Below are 15,871 nucleotides of genomic sequence, written 5' to 3'. Positions count from 1 at the left end.
CACAGCCGATTTGGTCAGACTCTTAAGATGAGATTACACTAAATTCCCAAACAGTCAGTTGGTCTGTGTCGAGCTGGAGAATGAACTGCAGAGCTCGATACTCTTACATGGCAACAAGCTGCTCGTTAAGGAACTATAATTTGGGAATTGCTGACATTAAAATATTAAATGCCACATTCATGGCTGAATATTTAGTAATTTTGGTTTAGTTTGAGACTGTTATCGTCTATGCCAAACACCCCCTGCTGTTAGGTTTCAGGACTGTGGCATGCGCCTGCCCCCCGGGCCCCGCGACAATAACGGCCGAGAGAGCCGGCAGAAAGCGGAGAGGGCATGCCACAAAGACATTTTTATGTAATAAGGTTAATATGCTTAAACACAGTTGAACATAATACAGAATATGAACAAACGTAAAACATGTTGGGCAGCACATTTTAAACCACCTCTGCAAGAGTCTACAGAGAAGATCTCAAACTGTGTAGTTGTGCTGTATCGCCCCCTGGTAGATATGTGAACAGTGCTAAACTGAAACAGGTCTTGTTGAAATAACTCGCAGTCTGTTATTTCATTTTTTTTTAATATATGGTATTCTAGGGCCTTATATTTATCTACATTTAGATAGTAATCCAGTTCTCACAGTGTTTGAACACTCCACATGATGTTTTCCCCATTAGAAATAAACATTTTACTTTCAAGAGCACGAATAATAACAATGATTCAGTCACTTTTATCTGGTTAAAGAATAATTGGGAAAGCTTTACATGCTTTCTGACACAGGATAAGCACAGGCTGTGATAATCATGCCAAGAAACCTATAAAGCCATAAACTACCATTCAAAGATTTGAAGCCATATGAAATGGGATACTTTGTCAGTTGACAGCAAGGAAAAGACAAAGATAAACACAATGATTTAATATATACAGACATACTAGTGCAAGATGAAAATACCTCAGTCTTAGTCTTAGGGAGGGGAGGAGTCTTAGGGAGAACTGCCTGTGAGAAGAGGCTGTTTTTAATCTGTTTTTGCTCTTTGATCTGAATCTCTTTCCTGATGGCAGGGAGGAAACAGGTTATGTCCAGGGTGGGTGGGGTCCTTTGAAATATGGCTGGCTTTTTTTTGGAGTTGACCAGAGTAAATGTCTCTGAGGTGGGGTTGTGTCATACCAATGGCACACTTTGCTGCCCTCATCACCTGCTGCATTTCCTTAGATTTTAGAAATCCAGGTTATGTTAATGGAACCCTTCTGTCAGATACTGAACCTCCTCCTTGCAGGTTGCCTGTTCATTGTCCGATATCATTTCTTTTATGGTGATATCATCTGTAAATTTGATAATGTGAATGGGGTAGAGTGAATGGGGAAGCAGTCATAGGTGAAGAAAGATTAAAAGTATTAATAGCTGAGCTGAAATCCACAAAAAATGTAAAATGATTGAAATATCACATACTAGTCATCAAAGTGTGTTAGTAGATGTTTTACTCAGTGTTTAAATATGTTAGGAAACAATAAGAAATAAACAGGTTAGTGAAATGATCTATTTCAATTTATTTTCTGAAATTTTACTGCGTTGGAATTAGACCACTGCTTTTGACACACCAGGTGTTCTGAATATTAATTCAGTGAAATAATTTTGTTGTAGATATTATGTAAATTTAGTCTACAATCTACAGCTTTGTCATTCTAGACAAATCTGAGTAACACTTTATTTGGATGGTCTGTTTTTCACACTAAACTGACTGTATGTTAACTATCAATCAAATGTCAATTATTTTATGGCAGTATACACTAACATCTACATTCTTAAATGTTAACAATTTGCACAGACAGTAAGATGACTGTCAACTACCTCTCAACATCTTTTCTATAGCAAGTGAGCTGTATATCAATACATTTTCAGTCACATATAGCAACATTCTGTCTGTTGAGTTTTAAGTAAGTGCAATAAGACATCCATGCATCTCTTTTAAACCTCCATATAATATTTAGTGGCATAAAACTGATATAATTATGATATGATGTGTGTCAGTTGACTCTCAACTTTATGTCTCCACTGTATCTCATGCTTTTTGAGACTCAAAAGATCACCTTTTTAGTAGGGTTGGGAATCTCTATGCACCTCACGAATCAGAGGGCTGCAATGCGATTATAAAATGATTATTGATACATTTTGATGCTTTTTTTGATGTTTTGATACTTTTTTTTCTATACAGGATTTTTTTCTCACTGTGTGACGACTGGGAACTTTTAAAGCCAAGTATTTGTAATGACCCATAATGAATTTACTCCCAATATCTTTTATTAATAAATCAAATAAAAGTAATGTGGCAAGTGACCTGGAAGGCTCTCATTCACTGCTCTTATTTGGAGCACATGAGATGCTGCTGCCACTCATCTGGGATAAAATGCGCAGTCGCAGTGAAATAAGATCCTGTGTTAATGGATATCCACGCAACACGTTATAGCCATACCACCAATTTTCTTTAGTGTTTTATAATTTTGGTTATGGTCTTGTTGTAGACAGTGTGTGTGTGTGTGTGTATGTGTGTGTGGGGATGGGTGTGTGGGGATGAGTGTCGCTGTGTCAGTAAAATATCTTTAAGGCCAGTTTCTCGCCTCCAAAGTGTGCAACATAGCGCAAAAGCTTGATTCTCAAAGACTGAGTACAGATGCAAATCCTTGGCGATAAAAGTGATTGATACTCCTCTGGTTGCCAGCAACTATAACCAGGTGGAAAACGGGTGGAAATATATAATATGGTTTTCCACCTCAACTGGCTAGAAGTGCTTCCATACGCTAGCATAAGGGTCGGCTACCTGCAGCTCCACATCAGAGTTAGATTTCTAGGTAAAAATAAAATAATCCTCTTTTACAGTAAAATAAATTCAATTAATGTAGCCTATAACTACTAGTTCACCTAGCAAGACAGTAGCCAACGAAAAGGCAAAGAGAAAGATTTGAAATGAACATCGATAATTTGGGGATGATATATTTTTAATCTGCAAGGAGAAACTGTTAAACACTAAAAAAATCGTGACGCCAAAGTCAGTTCCTCGTTCTCCAGCTTCTTGTTCGAATTTTGCTGTTCCACCTTAAATAGTGCAGCAGTTACATTCTGGTGCCTCAGGCATCATTTAAGGTGGAATGGGGAAATTCAAATTAGAAGCTGGAGCACAAGAAGCGACTTCAGCCTTGTAAAAAGTAAAACGTTGAGAAACATTTTACAAAAGCTTTTCTAATTTGGGGAAAAGTTTCCTGCTGGTAATGCAAGTACAGCGGCTACAGCTGTGCTAAAGCTTAAAGCAGAGCAAGGTAAGTCAAAATAAGTGCAATTTTGTTTGTATTATATTTTTAGCCTACACTAGAACATTAGCATGTATTGAGACTCACGCAGAGCCAAGATGGTAAAATGGACTCAAAGTGTTGTGGCTCCAGAGGTGGTTTGATTTTTGCTGAAAGTAAAAAATGACTCTCATTAGCATTTGGATTGCGACCCCTTTTAATGTAGTGTGCTGCCACAGACTGTCCTGGCCCTGCCCTTCCACACATGGCAAAGTTCTGCCTTTTGCGTTCCTTTTGTGTCAATATTACATTATCAATTCAAATTAAATGACCTTGGGTTTGTGAAAGGCGCTATATAAATGAAACTTATTATTAGTATAATATTATTATAAAATTTAGAAAATTGTTTTTTTACATTTGTGAATTGATTCAGAATTGTCCACGTCCGCTGCATCTAAGAATCGACCGCCCCCCCCATCACACACCTCTACATTTAAGTGTCTTTTGTCATTTGGACCATCCAAATAAAGTAAAACACAGTCAATCTTAACAGTGCAGCATTATATTATTTATTAACAACCACAGATCAGACTCTCAACATGGTGTACGTTGTATTTCTCTTGACAGTCAACAAAGAATAAGTTATCTGTCCACTGAATCTCTGAGAATTCACTTGCTTATAGTATCAAGATGCACAACTGAACTGCTAAAATAAAGTAAGAGGTGTTTGGTTGCATCCACATTTCAATGTACACACATACATGTCAGTTAAATATAAAAAAGCAAAACTTGAGATTCTCTCTACAGCGTTATTTCTATCTCTGAACAACTTCTCAAAACTTTTTACATTCTGTAAAGACTAAATGCAGTAGAAACTATTTTTTTCAATTACTGGTCATTCTTCAACCAGGTAGATTCAAATGAGCTCAAACAGCCCTAAAACAAACTGTTACTCAACCTCCCTTATTCAAAATTCACTCTCAACGTTGACAGCAATGTTGTTTTAGCTACCTTTGCAGCAAAAGCATCAGCTTCTTCAATTTTTATTTATAAAGTTGGGCCAGGCCCCGAGAGTCCTGTACCGTCCTTTAAAACTGCTGAGAAGCAACCTTTCAGTGAGATACAAAACTGCAATGGCTGCTGTACCCTTTACAGCATTCTTTGCAGTGGAGAATGTGTCGGTATCTCTGGACAACTTCTTTTATGCTGCTGACTGAAAAAAACTAACATAAAACAGATTAGCAATAGCATTACTAAGTTAGACTCAGAATCCTTGTTACCTTAAGTAAGTAAGTCAGAGTTCATGGGTACCCTATAAATCCTATGGGTTGTGTACATCCCATAAACAGTAGCAATGTTTTCCATAATATATACCTGTACAACCCAGAATATAATCAAATATCTTAAAATGAGAGTTCTGGTAGGATTTTTGGGCCCCTTGTCTCACCTTATTTCCTCTATGGCCATAAGGCCAAAGTATACTATAGTGCCAAAAGTATTCACTTCATCCCCTTCTTAATCTATATGGTTTAGTATAATGTTGGCCCACCTTTTGCAACTATAACAGCTTCAGATTTTCTGGGAAAGCTTTCCACAAGGTTTAGGAGTGTGTTTATGGGAATTTTTGACCATTCTTACATTTGTGAGGTCAGACACTAATGTTAGACGAGAAGGCCTGGCTCGTAGTCTCCACTCTAATTCATCCCAGAGGTGTTCTATCGGGTTGAGGTCAGGACTCAGAGGTGCAGGCCAGTAAAGTTCTTCCACACCAAACTCGCTCATCCATGTCTTTATAGACCTTGCTTTGTGCACTGGTTTGCAGTCATGTTGGAACAGGAAGGAGCCGTCCACAAACAAGTTGAGAGCATGAAATTGTCCAAAATCTCTTGGTCTGCTGAAGCATGAGTTCCTTTCACTGGAGCTAAGGGGCCGAACTAAACTTTACACTTGGCACAACGCAGTCAGACAATTACCGTTCTCCTCCACTGGATTGCTATATGGAGAAGCGTGATTCATCACTCTAGAGAACACGTCCAGTGTCCAGTGGCAGTGCTTTACACCACTGCATTCAACGCTTTGGATTGTGCTTGGTGATGTAAGGCTTGGATGCAGCTGCTTGGCCATGGAAACTCATTCCATGAAGCTCTCTACACTGTACTTGAGCTTATCTGAAGGCCACATGAAGTATGGAGGTCTGTAGTGATTGACTGCAGGAAGTTGCTGACCTCTACAGACTCTCTGCCTCAGCATCCGTTGACTTTGTTCTGTCATTTTATGTGGCCTACCACTTCGTGGCTGAGTTGTTGACATTCCTTATCACTTCTACTTTGTTATTAATATAACAACATTAATATTTCAATGCTTGTAGTTGTGTTTAGAATGTTCAGAAAGAAACAAGGAAAATGAACAAGGGTGAGGGTGAAGAGAACATTTTTCAATAAACCCAGGTATGGCATGTTAAGTCTGCAAGTCTGCAAGTCTGGAAAAGACCAGATATTTAGATAAGGCAAAATTGTACTTTTATGCCATGAGATTCTCTAATTCAGCTGTCCTGAAATTGGACTTTGGGGCCTGCTAGACATTCCAGTTTTGGGATTGGAACAAAATTGTGGTTGTCATTTTGAAAACCACAGGTCTTACTAAAGAATCAGGTACATTCATTTACTATACACTCACCGGCCACTATATTAGGTACACTTTGCTAGTAAAAGTTTGGACCCCCTTTTGCCTTCAGAACTGCCTTAATTCTTCATGCCACACTTTCAACAAGGTGTTGGAAACGATCTTCAGAGATTTTGGTTGGTTATTTGAGTTCCTGTTTGCCCATTCTCCTCTGACCTCTCACATCACTCGGTCTGCACTTCAGCAAGTTGTCTTGACCACCTCTACATGCCTAAATGCATTGAGTTGCAGCCATGTGATTGGCTGATTAGCTATTTGTTTTACCAAGCAATTGAACCTAATAAAGTGGCCGGTGAGTGTATATGTAAACAAACAAAATAATTTCTATACAGTTAATTAATTGCAGCACCTACTTATTGCCCAAAGAACAGTTGCACATTAAATGCAACCCACACACACTACATTAGTAAAGTCACAATCTAAAAAGAGGAGTTGTAACTTAAAAATGAAATAAACTTAAAAATTATCCCCACAATCAGCTGATTAAATTTGCCAAAACCACAGGCATAGTGTCACATGGTTGCACTTGATTAAGTATAACATATTTTAGAACCACATTGCCAACCTATTAAAATTAATCCATAAAAACAGAGTTCATTGTGTTCTTGAACATTCTGTTTTATTTTTAAAAGTTATTTAAATTCCATCCATCCATCCATCCATTTTCTAAGCCGCTTCTCCGTCAGGGTCGCGGGGGAATGCTGGAGCCTATCCCAGCAGTCTTCGGGCGGAAGGCAAATTATTTAAATTAATTCACAAAATCATAATTTGATGCATGTTCAAGTTGCCACTATAAGAGGTGTAGTATGTAATGTGGGTTGTACTTGATGCTGTACAATTCGTTTCGGAGGAATTTCAAATCTATAAAAATGAATTCACAAAAAAACTATTACCAAGTTACCAAGAAGTGCAGTATTTACATGTAGCACTTCATTGCTTACCTTTTTTTTGCAAAAGCAGCAGAAGTTATATTTACTAATAAAAGAAGTATAGTATGTCATGTAGGTCACACTTGATTGCATACAACTTGTTCTGGGTCAACATGGTCAACCATTCAAAAGCTACTGAGATTAAACTTGTTTTGGGGCAACAGAGCTATATAAATGACTTAATAAAAAATTGTCATTAGAATTCAACAGAAGATAAAGTTTCCGGTCTAAGTGATGTACTAAGTAGTATTTATTTTTATGAATATTTTACCATTAGTTTAAATGTATTTGTTTTTAAAAATGTAATATTAAATTTGAATTTTCTCTATTTTTTTGTTAAAAAAAAACAATACTTATAAACAAAACTTCTAAAACCTCTGGATTCATCATTTATTATTATCAAAAATACCTACTGTGGCTCATAAGGCTCAAAAATAAAACTAAGTGTGGAGTGCTTGGACCCCACTGATGGTCATGGGTGTCTTCACTGTAATGTAATTTGTAGACAGTCCCTTAGCTCTCATGGCAGCCTGTAGAACTCAGCATGTTCCATGGCTTTCAAAAGGCATACATTTGGTGTAGCTGCATATCTTGCAGCAATAATAATTTGCAAGTATTAGCCATTGCGCATGCACCATTTGCAAGTTACTGAAGAACAAAATCTGAATATGCCAATATAAAACCAATTTTATTGCAGTGAAACAGAAATCATCACAAATTAGGACAGACTTGCATCCCAATTCCATTAAAAACATTGGACTCTTGCAACAATCTGCCTCTCAGCCCATAACAAGTTACAAAACCTTTATATTTTCATTTGTTTTTGTTCATATTCTTTTTTAATATCTTGTTTAGTTAACGTATGTTGTGGAAGACAGCTTGCTTTCCGTAATTTAATAATATTTACATTATTTTAATTGGAAAATAGGGTTGTTCTCCTTTTTCTTTTATTGCGGGAAAATAAACGGTAAAGCCAATTCAAGAAAGGTACACGGGCCCTGCCTGCATTTTCATCTTCGCAGTCAGTTAAGCAAAGCCAGTTCTCTGTGATTCTATCAGCTGCCTTCATCAGATCCTCCATCACCTTCATCACTGGCTCCTGGAGGACGAATCTGCGGGTCTGAATCTCAGCCACTCTGGACGTCCCACTCATTTGACTCAGGAAGTATTTGTAATGATCCATAATGAATTTAATCCCAATATCTTTTATTAATAAATCAAATAAAAGTGATGTGGCAAGTGACCTGGAAGGCTCTCATTCACTGCTCTTATTTGGAGCACATGAGATGCTGCTGCCACTCATCTGGGATAAAATGCACAGTCGCAGTGAAATAAGATCCTGTGGTAATGGATGTCCACGCAACACGTTATAGCCATACCACCAATTTTCTTTAGTGTTTTATCATTTTGGTTATGGTCTTGTTGTAGACAGTGTGTGTGTGTGTGTGTGTGTGTGTGTGTGTGGGGATGGGTGTCGCTGTGTCAGTAAAATATCTTTGAGCCAGGACACTGTTTCTCGCCTCCAAAGTGTGCAATGTAGCGCAAAAGCTTGATTCTCAAAGATTGAGTACAGATGCAAATCCTTGGCGATAAAAGTGATTGATAGTCCTCTGGTTGCCAGCAACTATAACCAGGTGGAAAACGGGTGGAAATATATAATATGGTTTTCCACCTCAACTGGTTAGAAGTGCTTCCATACGCTAGCTTAAGGGTCGGCTACCTGCAGCTCCACATCAGAGTTAGATTTCTAGGCAAAAATAAAATAATCCTCTTTTACAGTAAAATAAATTCAATTAATGTAGCCTATAACTACTAGTTCAACTAGCTAGACAGTAGCCAACGAAAAGGCAAAGAGAAAGATTTGAGATGAACATCGATAATTTGGGGATGATATATGTTTAATCTGCAAGGAGAAACTGTTAAACACTAATAAAATCATGACGCCAAAGTCAGTTCCTCGTTCTCCAGCTTCTTGTTCGAATTTTGCTGTTCCACCTTAAATAGTGCAGCAGTTACATTCTGGTGCCTCAGGCATCATTTAAGGTGGCATGGGGAAATTCAAATTAGAAGCTGGAGCACAAGAAGCGACTTCAGCCTTGTAAAAAGTAGAACGTTGAGAAACATTTTACAAAAGCTTTTCTAATTTGGGGAAAAGTTTCCTGATGGTAATGCAAGTACAGCGGCTACAGCTGTGCTAAAGCTTAAAGCAGAGCAAGGTAAGTCAAAGTAAGTGCAATTTTGTTTGTATTATATTTTTAGCCTACACTAGAACATTAGCATGTATTGAGACTCACGCAGAGCCAAGATGGTAAAATGGACTCAAAGTGTTGTGGCTCCAGAGGTGGGTTGATTTTTGCTGAAAGTAAAAAATGACTCTCATTAACATTTGGATAGCGACCCCTGCACTTGCTTTTAATGTAGTGTGCTGCCACAGACTGTCCTGACCCTGCCCTTCCGCACATGGCAAAGTTTCGCCTTTTGCGTTCCTTTTGTGTCAATATTACGTTATCAATTCAAATTACATGACCTTGGGTTTGTGAAAGGTGCTCAACCGCCCTTATTCAAAATTCACTCTCAACATTGACAGCAATGTTGTTTTAGCTACCTTTGCAGCAAAAGCATCAGCTTCTTCAATTTTTATTTATAAAGTTGGGCCAGGCCCCGAGAGTCCTGTACTGTCCTTTAAAACTGCTGAGAAGCAACCTTTCAGTGAGATACAAAACTGCAATGGCTGCTGCACCCTTTACAGCATTCTTTGCAGTGGAGAATGCGTCGGTATCTCTGGACAACTTCTTTTATGCTGGTGACTGAAAACTAACATAAAACAGATTAGCAATAGCATTACTAAGTTAGACTCAGAATCCTTGTTACCTTAAGTAAGTAAGTCAGAGTTCATGGGTACCCTATAAATCCTATGTGTTGTGTACATCCCATAAACAGTAGCAATGTTTTCCATAATATATACCTGTACAACCCAGAATATAATCAAATATCTTAAAATAGGAGTTCTGGTAGGATTTTTGGGCCCCTTGTCTCACCTTATTTCCTCTATGGCCATAAGGCCAGAGTACACTATAGTGCCAAAAGTATTCACTTCATCCCCTTCTTAATCTATATGGTTTAGTATAATGTTGGCCCACCTTTTGCAACTATAACAGCTTCAAATTTTCTGGGAAAGCTTTCCACAAGGTTTAGGAGTGTGTTTATGGGAATTTTTGACCATTCTTACATTTGTGAGGTCAGACACTAATGTTAGACGAGAAGGCCTGGCTCGTAGTCTCCACTCTAATTCATCCCAGAGGTGTTCTATCGGGTTGAGGTCAGGACTCTGTGCAGGCCAGTAAAGTTCTTCCACACCAAACTCGCTCATCCATGTCTTTATAGACCTTGCTTTGTGCGCTGGTTTGCAGTCATGTTGGAACAGGAAGGAGCCGTCCACAAACAAGTTTTGAGAGCATGAAATTGTCCAAAATCTCTTGGTCTGCTGAAGCATGAGTTCCTTTCACTGGAGCTAAGGGGCCGAACTAAACTTTACACTTGGCACAACGCAGTCAGACAATTACTGTTCTCCTCCACTGGATTGCTATATGGAGAAGCGTGATTCATCACTCTAGAGAACACGTCCAGTGTCCAGTGGCAGCACTTTACACCACTGCATTCAACGCTTTGGATTGTGCTTGGTGATGTAAGGCTTGGATGCAGCTGCTTGGCCATGGAAACTCATTCCATGAAGCTCTCTACACTGTACTTGAGCTTATCTGAAGGCCACATGAAGTTTGGAGGTCTGTAGTGATTGACTGCAGGAAGTTGCTGACCTCTACAGACTCTCTGCCTCAGCATCCGTTGACTTTGTTCTGTCATTTTATGTGGCCTACCACTTCGTGGCTGAGTTGTTGACATTCCTTATCACTTCTACTTTGTTATTAATATAACAACATTAATATTTCAATGCTTGTAGTTGTGTTTAGAATGTTCAGAAAGAAACTAGGAAAATGAACAAGGGTGAGGGTGAAGAGAACATTTTTCAATAAACCCAGGTATGGCATGTTAAGTCTGCAAGTCTGCAAGTCTGGAAAAGACCAGATATTTAGATAAGGCAAAATTGTACTGTTATGCCATGAGATTCTCTAATTCAGCTGTCCTGAAATTGGACTTTGGGGCCTGCTAGACATTCCAGTTTTGGGATTGGAACAAAATTGTGGTTGTCATTTTGAAAACCACAGGTCTTACTAAAGAATCAGGTACATTCATTTACTATACACTCACCGGCCACTATATTAGGTACACTTTGCTAGTAAAAGTTTGGACCCCCTTTTGCCTTCAGAACTGCCTTAATTCTTCATGCCACACTTTCAACAAGGTGTTGGAAACGATCTTCAGAGATTTTGGTTGGTTATTTGAGTTCCTGTTTGCCCATTCTCCTCTGACCTCTCACATCACTCGGTCTGCACTTCAGCAAGTTGTCTTGACCACCTCTACATGCCTAAATGCATTGAGTTGCAGCCATGTGATTGGCTGATTAGCTATTTGTTTTACCAAGCAATTGAACCTAATAAAGTGGCCGGTGAGTGTATATGTAAACGAATAAAATAATTTCTATACAGTTAATTAATTGCAGCACCTACTTACTGCCCAAAGAACAGTTGCACATTAAATTTGCACACTACATTAGTAAAGTCACAATCTAAAAAAAGGAGTTGTAACTTAAAAATGAAATAAACTTAAAAATTATCCCCACAATCAGCTGATTAAATTTGCCAAAACCACAGGCATAGTGTCACATGGTTGCACTTGATTAAGTATAACATATTTTAGAACCACATTGCCAACCTATTAAAATGAATCCATAAAAACAGAGTTCATTGTGTTCTTGAACATTTTGTTTTATTTTTAAAAGTTATTTAAATTCCATCCATCCATCCATCCATTTTCTAAGCCGCTTCTCCGTCAGGGTCGCGGGGGGATGCTGGGGCCTATCCCAGCAGTCTTCGGGCGGAAGGCAAGTTATTTAAATTAATTCACAAAATCATAATTTGATGCATGTTCAAGTTGCCACTATAAGAGTTGTAGTATGTAATGTGGGTTGTACTTGATGCTGTACAATTCGTTTCGGAGGAATTTCAAATCTATAAAAATTAATTCACAAAAAAACTATTACCAAGTTACCGAGAAGTGCAGTATTTACATGTAGCACTTCATTGCTTACCTTTTTTTTCAAAAGCAGCAGAAGTTATATTTACTAATAAAAGAAGTATAGTATGTCATGTAGGTCACACTTGATTGCATACAACTTGTTCTGGGTCAACATGGTCAACCATTCAAAAGCTACTGAGATTAAACTTGTTTTGGGGCAACAGAGCTATATAAATTACTTAATAAAAAATTGTCATTAGAATTCAACAGAAGATAAAGTTTCCGGTCTAAGTGATGTACTAAGTAGTATTTATTTTTATGAATATTTTACCATTAGTTTAAATGTATTTGTTTTTAAAAATGTAATATTAAATTTGAATTTTCTCTATTTTTTTGTTAAAAAAAACAATACTTATAAACAAAACTTCTAAAACCTCTGGATTCATCATTTATTATTATCAAAAATACCTACTGTGGCTCATAAGGCTCAAAAATAAAACTAAGTGTGGAGTGCTTGGACCCCACTGATGGTCATGGGTGTCTTCACTGTAATGTAATTTGTAGACAGTCCCTTAGCTCTCATGGCAGCCTGTAGAACTCAGCATGTTCCATGGCTTTCAAAAGGCATACATTTGGTGTAGCTGCATATCTTGCAGCAATAATAATTTGCAAGTATTAGCCATTGCGCATGCACCATTTGCAAGTTACTGAAGAACAAAATCTGAATATGCCAATATAAAACCAATTTTATTGCAGTGAAACAGAAATCATCACAAATTAGGACAGACTTGCATCCCAATTCCATTAAAAACATTGGACTCTTGCAACAATCTGCCTCTCAGCCCATAACAAGTTACAAAACCTTTATATTTTCATTTGTTTTTGTTCATATTCTTTTTTAATATCTTGTTTAGTTAACGTATGTTGTGGAAGACAGCTTGCTTTCCGTAATTTAATAATATTTACATTATTTTAATTGGAAAATAGGGTTGTTCTCCTTTTTCTTTTATTGCGGGAAAATAAACGGTAAAGCCAATTCAAGAAAGGTACACGGGCCCTGCCTGCATTTTCATCTTCGCAGTCAGTTAAGCAAAGCCAGTTCTCTGTGATTCTATCAGCTGCCTTCATCAGATCCTCCATCACCTTCATCACTGGCTCCTGGAGGACGAATCTGCGGGTCTGAATCTCAGCCACTCTGGACGTCCCACTCATTTGACTCAGGACGCGGACGGCACTTCTCACTTTCTCCTGGAACTCAGCGATGACGTCTCTCTGCTGATTCACTTTTCCAATCTCTTCATGGATCTGGTCTGCCTTTTTATGTTTTTGTTTGATGTTGCGCTCAGTTTTAGAAATCTCGGACTTGTAGTCTGAGACTTTTCTTTTGTATTTTTTCTTTTCTTTCTTTGATGCTCTCACTTCCTTTTCAGCCACTTCAATAGCTTCTGTAGCTTGGGCTATTTCTGCTTCTCCAACAGCAATCATGATGGGACCTGCATGGAGAGAGAATAAACAAAATTTTAGGTTTGTCATAAAAAATAAACTGTATGTAAAACGGTTGAAGTTCAGTTACTGTATTTTTATATGAGCAATGAGATTCTCACCAGCAATCCATCTGATTATGGGTATTAATGTCACTCCCCACCCAGCATTCCTCACAGACTCAGCATAGTCTCTCCTTTCTTCCAGTTCCTGAAGTGCTTCTCTTGCTGTGCTCAGATTTGTTTTGGCCAGCTCCAGAGCACCTTTCGACTCACTCAGTAATTTTTCATTAGACAACTGTTGTATTTTCAGGTTTTCTAAGGTTTCTTGTGTAGCAGTCATCTCTTGTTCAAGTTTTCCCTCATCCTGTGTAAGGATCTCAATTCTTTCATCCAGACTCCTTAACACTGTAGCGGCTGCCTGTTCTGACCGCTCCAGGCTCTGCTGGGCCTGCACAATCTGCTCTCTAATGTACTTGTAGTTGGAGCACTGCCCACTAAAGGCATTTACATTTGCTTCACTGAGGGCCTCACATACTTTCTTGATGGAGTTTAGGCCATCCTGTAGAGGCTCAATAAATGCTGCATTTGAGTTCTTCACCACAACACTGTAGAAAGAAAGAAAGAAAGAGAAGAGAAGAAAATCTAAAATCTCATCAACATTTGAGCAATTTCATTTGTGACACCAATTTCCTAGAAAATCTAAGAATGATTTGTATTTGCATTTAAAAGTGACTATAAAAAATGGACATTAATGTAACCATAACATAACATTTATGTAAATTAAATAATTAAATAATTTATTTAATATAAAATGTTTGTGTTAATGTTCTGTTATTTTGTATGTGTGGATGTTATTATTTAACTTACTTAGAAGGACGGAGTTTGATCATGTTGGTCTGACAGAAAAAGAGGAACAGAAAGTAAATGCGTTATCAAAAATAGAGACATTGAGCCCATCTGGTGGCCACAGTAAGATACACTCATTATAATATGTAACATTATCTGTTATATTTAGATTAATAAGATGTTTTAGGAAACTGAAAAACAAACAAAACTAAAAAACGCTAGAATTAATTTGACATATAAATAATACCTTCTTTAGTGTTGTACTACTTGAGTTTGATCTCAAGACAGTAAATTCATGGTCACTGTCTCAGTCTTGGGGTAAGGTAAACTCAAAATTGTTCTCAAAAAAGACTGCAAAATCTCCATCATAAGTAACTGAAAACTGGAATTTTTATGCTTTATTTTATTTAATGTTATAATTTACAAAATATATTATAAAATACAACATTAAACTATGACCCCAATTCCACAAAATTGGGTGCTGTGTAAAATGGAAATAAATGTAAATAAAAACAGAATGCATTGATTTGCAAATATATATATACATAGATCCATATTTTATTCACAATACAACATAGAACATATAATAATGTTGAAAGTGAAACATTTGACCATTTCATTAAAAACATTAACCTATTTAGAACTTGATGGCAGCAACATATGTCTAAAAAGTTAGGACAGCATGATGCTGTACTGGAAATCACTGCATGGGTTTAGGAGCACTTGCAGAAATCACTGTCTGTGAACGCAGTTCGCCATGCAGTCCACAACCTTAAAGTTGAATTATGCAAAGCAGATGCCATACATCAAAAACAATCCAGAAACAATACTGTCTTCTCTGGTCCAAAGCTCATTTAAAATGTAAAGAGGCAGAATGGCAAACTGCTCTGTGGTCACATGATTCAAAATTTGACATCCTTTAATAGCAATAACTTTTCTTACAGTTTGATAGCTGTTAGGGGAGGCAATACATCAAAAGTCAGTTACTGGATTAGGCACTTTTCCAAATTTGTAAAAAAACCAAAACAAAACAAAACAAAAAAAAAACTAAAACATAGTCAGATGCCAGCTCTAGTCTTTTGAGGGCCCTAAGCAGGATTTTTGGGGGTCCCCTCATCTTCCCCAAGATAAGCACAAGCTGTCTATACTATGTCAATTCATAACTGGCTGTTTTGTTTATTGCTGATGATTAGATACTCGTTTGTCATTTTAACGTTGTTACAGGGAACCTTATCAGCATGCTTGTATTTTTTTGTGCTTAAACAATTTATTCTAAGCTTACCGTGATGGCAGTGGTGACAGCATAGCTTTTTCATTGTTATAAATACCTTGCTTTCAACATATTTAGTATGATTTATTTGTGCTTCTTTGGTGACTTCTCCTTATGTTTCAAATGATTGGCTGTTTGTTATAAAGGTCATGTTGTCACGTGCATGATCACAATATTTCCTCAAAGTCTTCGTATCTAAACTTAGGATTAGCATTGAAAAGTGTTTACTGAATCTGTGTTTGTTTGGT

General features: G+C 37.5%; 1 protein-coding gene across 2 annotated transcripts; it reads right to left on the bottom strand.

Moving 5' to 3' along the window:
- Window positions 1–7,559: 7,559 nt before the first annotated feature.
- LOC108413797 lies at window positions 7,560–14,551 on the bottom strand. Of its 2 annotated transcripts, XM_037539906.1 has the most exons (4): window positions 14,375–14,551; window positions 13,628–14,112; window positions 13,209–13,516; window positions 7,560–8,016 (listed from the first exon to the last, which is right to left on the bottom strand). In XM_037539906.1, exons 1-4 carry the CDS (start codon window positions 14,395–14,397, stop codon window positions 7,804–7,806), a joined length of 1,029 nt encoding a protein of 342 aa, XP_037395803.1. In that variant the 5' UTR covers window positions 14,398–14,551; the 3' UTR covers window positions 7,560–7,803. The 2 variants fall into 2 exon arrangements, with proteins under 2 accessions (XP_037395803.1, XP_037395801.1); XM_037539904.1 differs by lacking the exon at window positions 7,560–8,016 and having other exon boundaries at window positions 12,752–13,516.
- Between the last annotated feature and the right edge of the window lie 1,320 nt (window positions 14,552–15,871).

Source organism: Pygocentrus nattereri, chromosome 1, assembly GCF_015220715.1.
Source record: "Pygocentrus nattereri isolate fPygNat1 chromosome 1, fPygNat1.pri, whole genome shotgun sequence".
Lineage (NCBI taxonomy): Eukaryota > Metazoa > Chordata > Actinopteri > Characiformes > Serrasalmidae > Pygocentrus > Pygocentrus nattereri.
Note: the sequence above shows the minus strand (reverse complement) of the source record. Positions and strands in the feature narration are given on the sequence as shown.

Bases quoted from the DNA above. Each gene is read 5' to 3' on its own strand.
- LOC108413797 (XM_037539906.1), bottom strand. From the start codon at position 14,397: ATGATCAAACTCCGTCCTTCTAA. The intron at 14,113-14,374 runs GTAAGTTAAATA...TTCTTTCTACAG, and splicing joins ATCAAACTCCGTCCTTCTAA to TGTTGTGGTGAAGAACTCAA. The intron at 13,517-13,627 runs GTGAGAATCTCA...CTCTCCATGCAG, and splicing joins CATAATCAGATGGATTGCTG to GTCCCATCATGATTGCTGTT.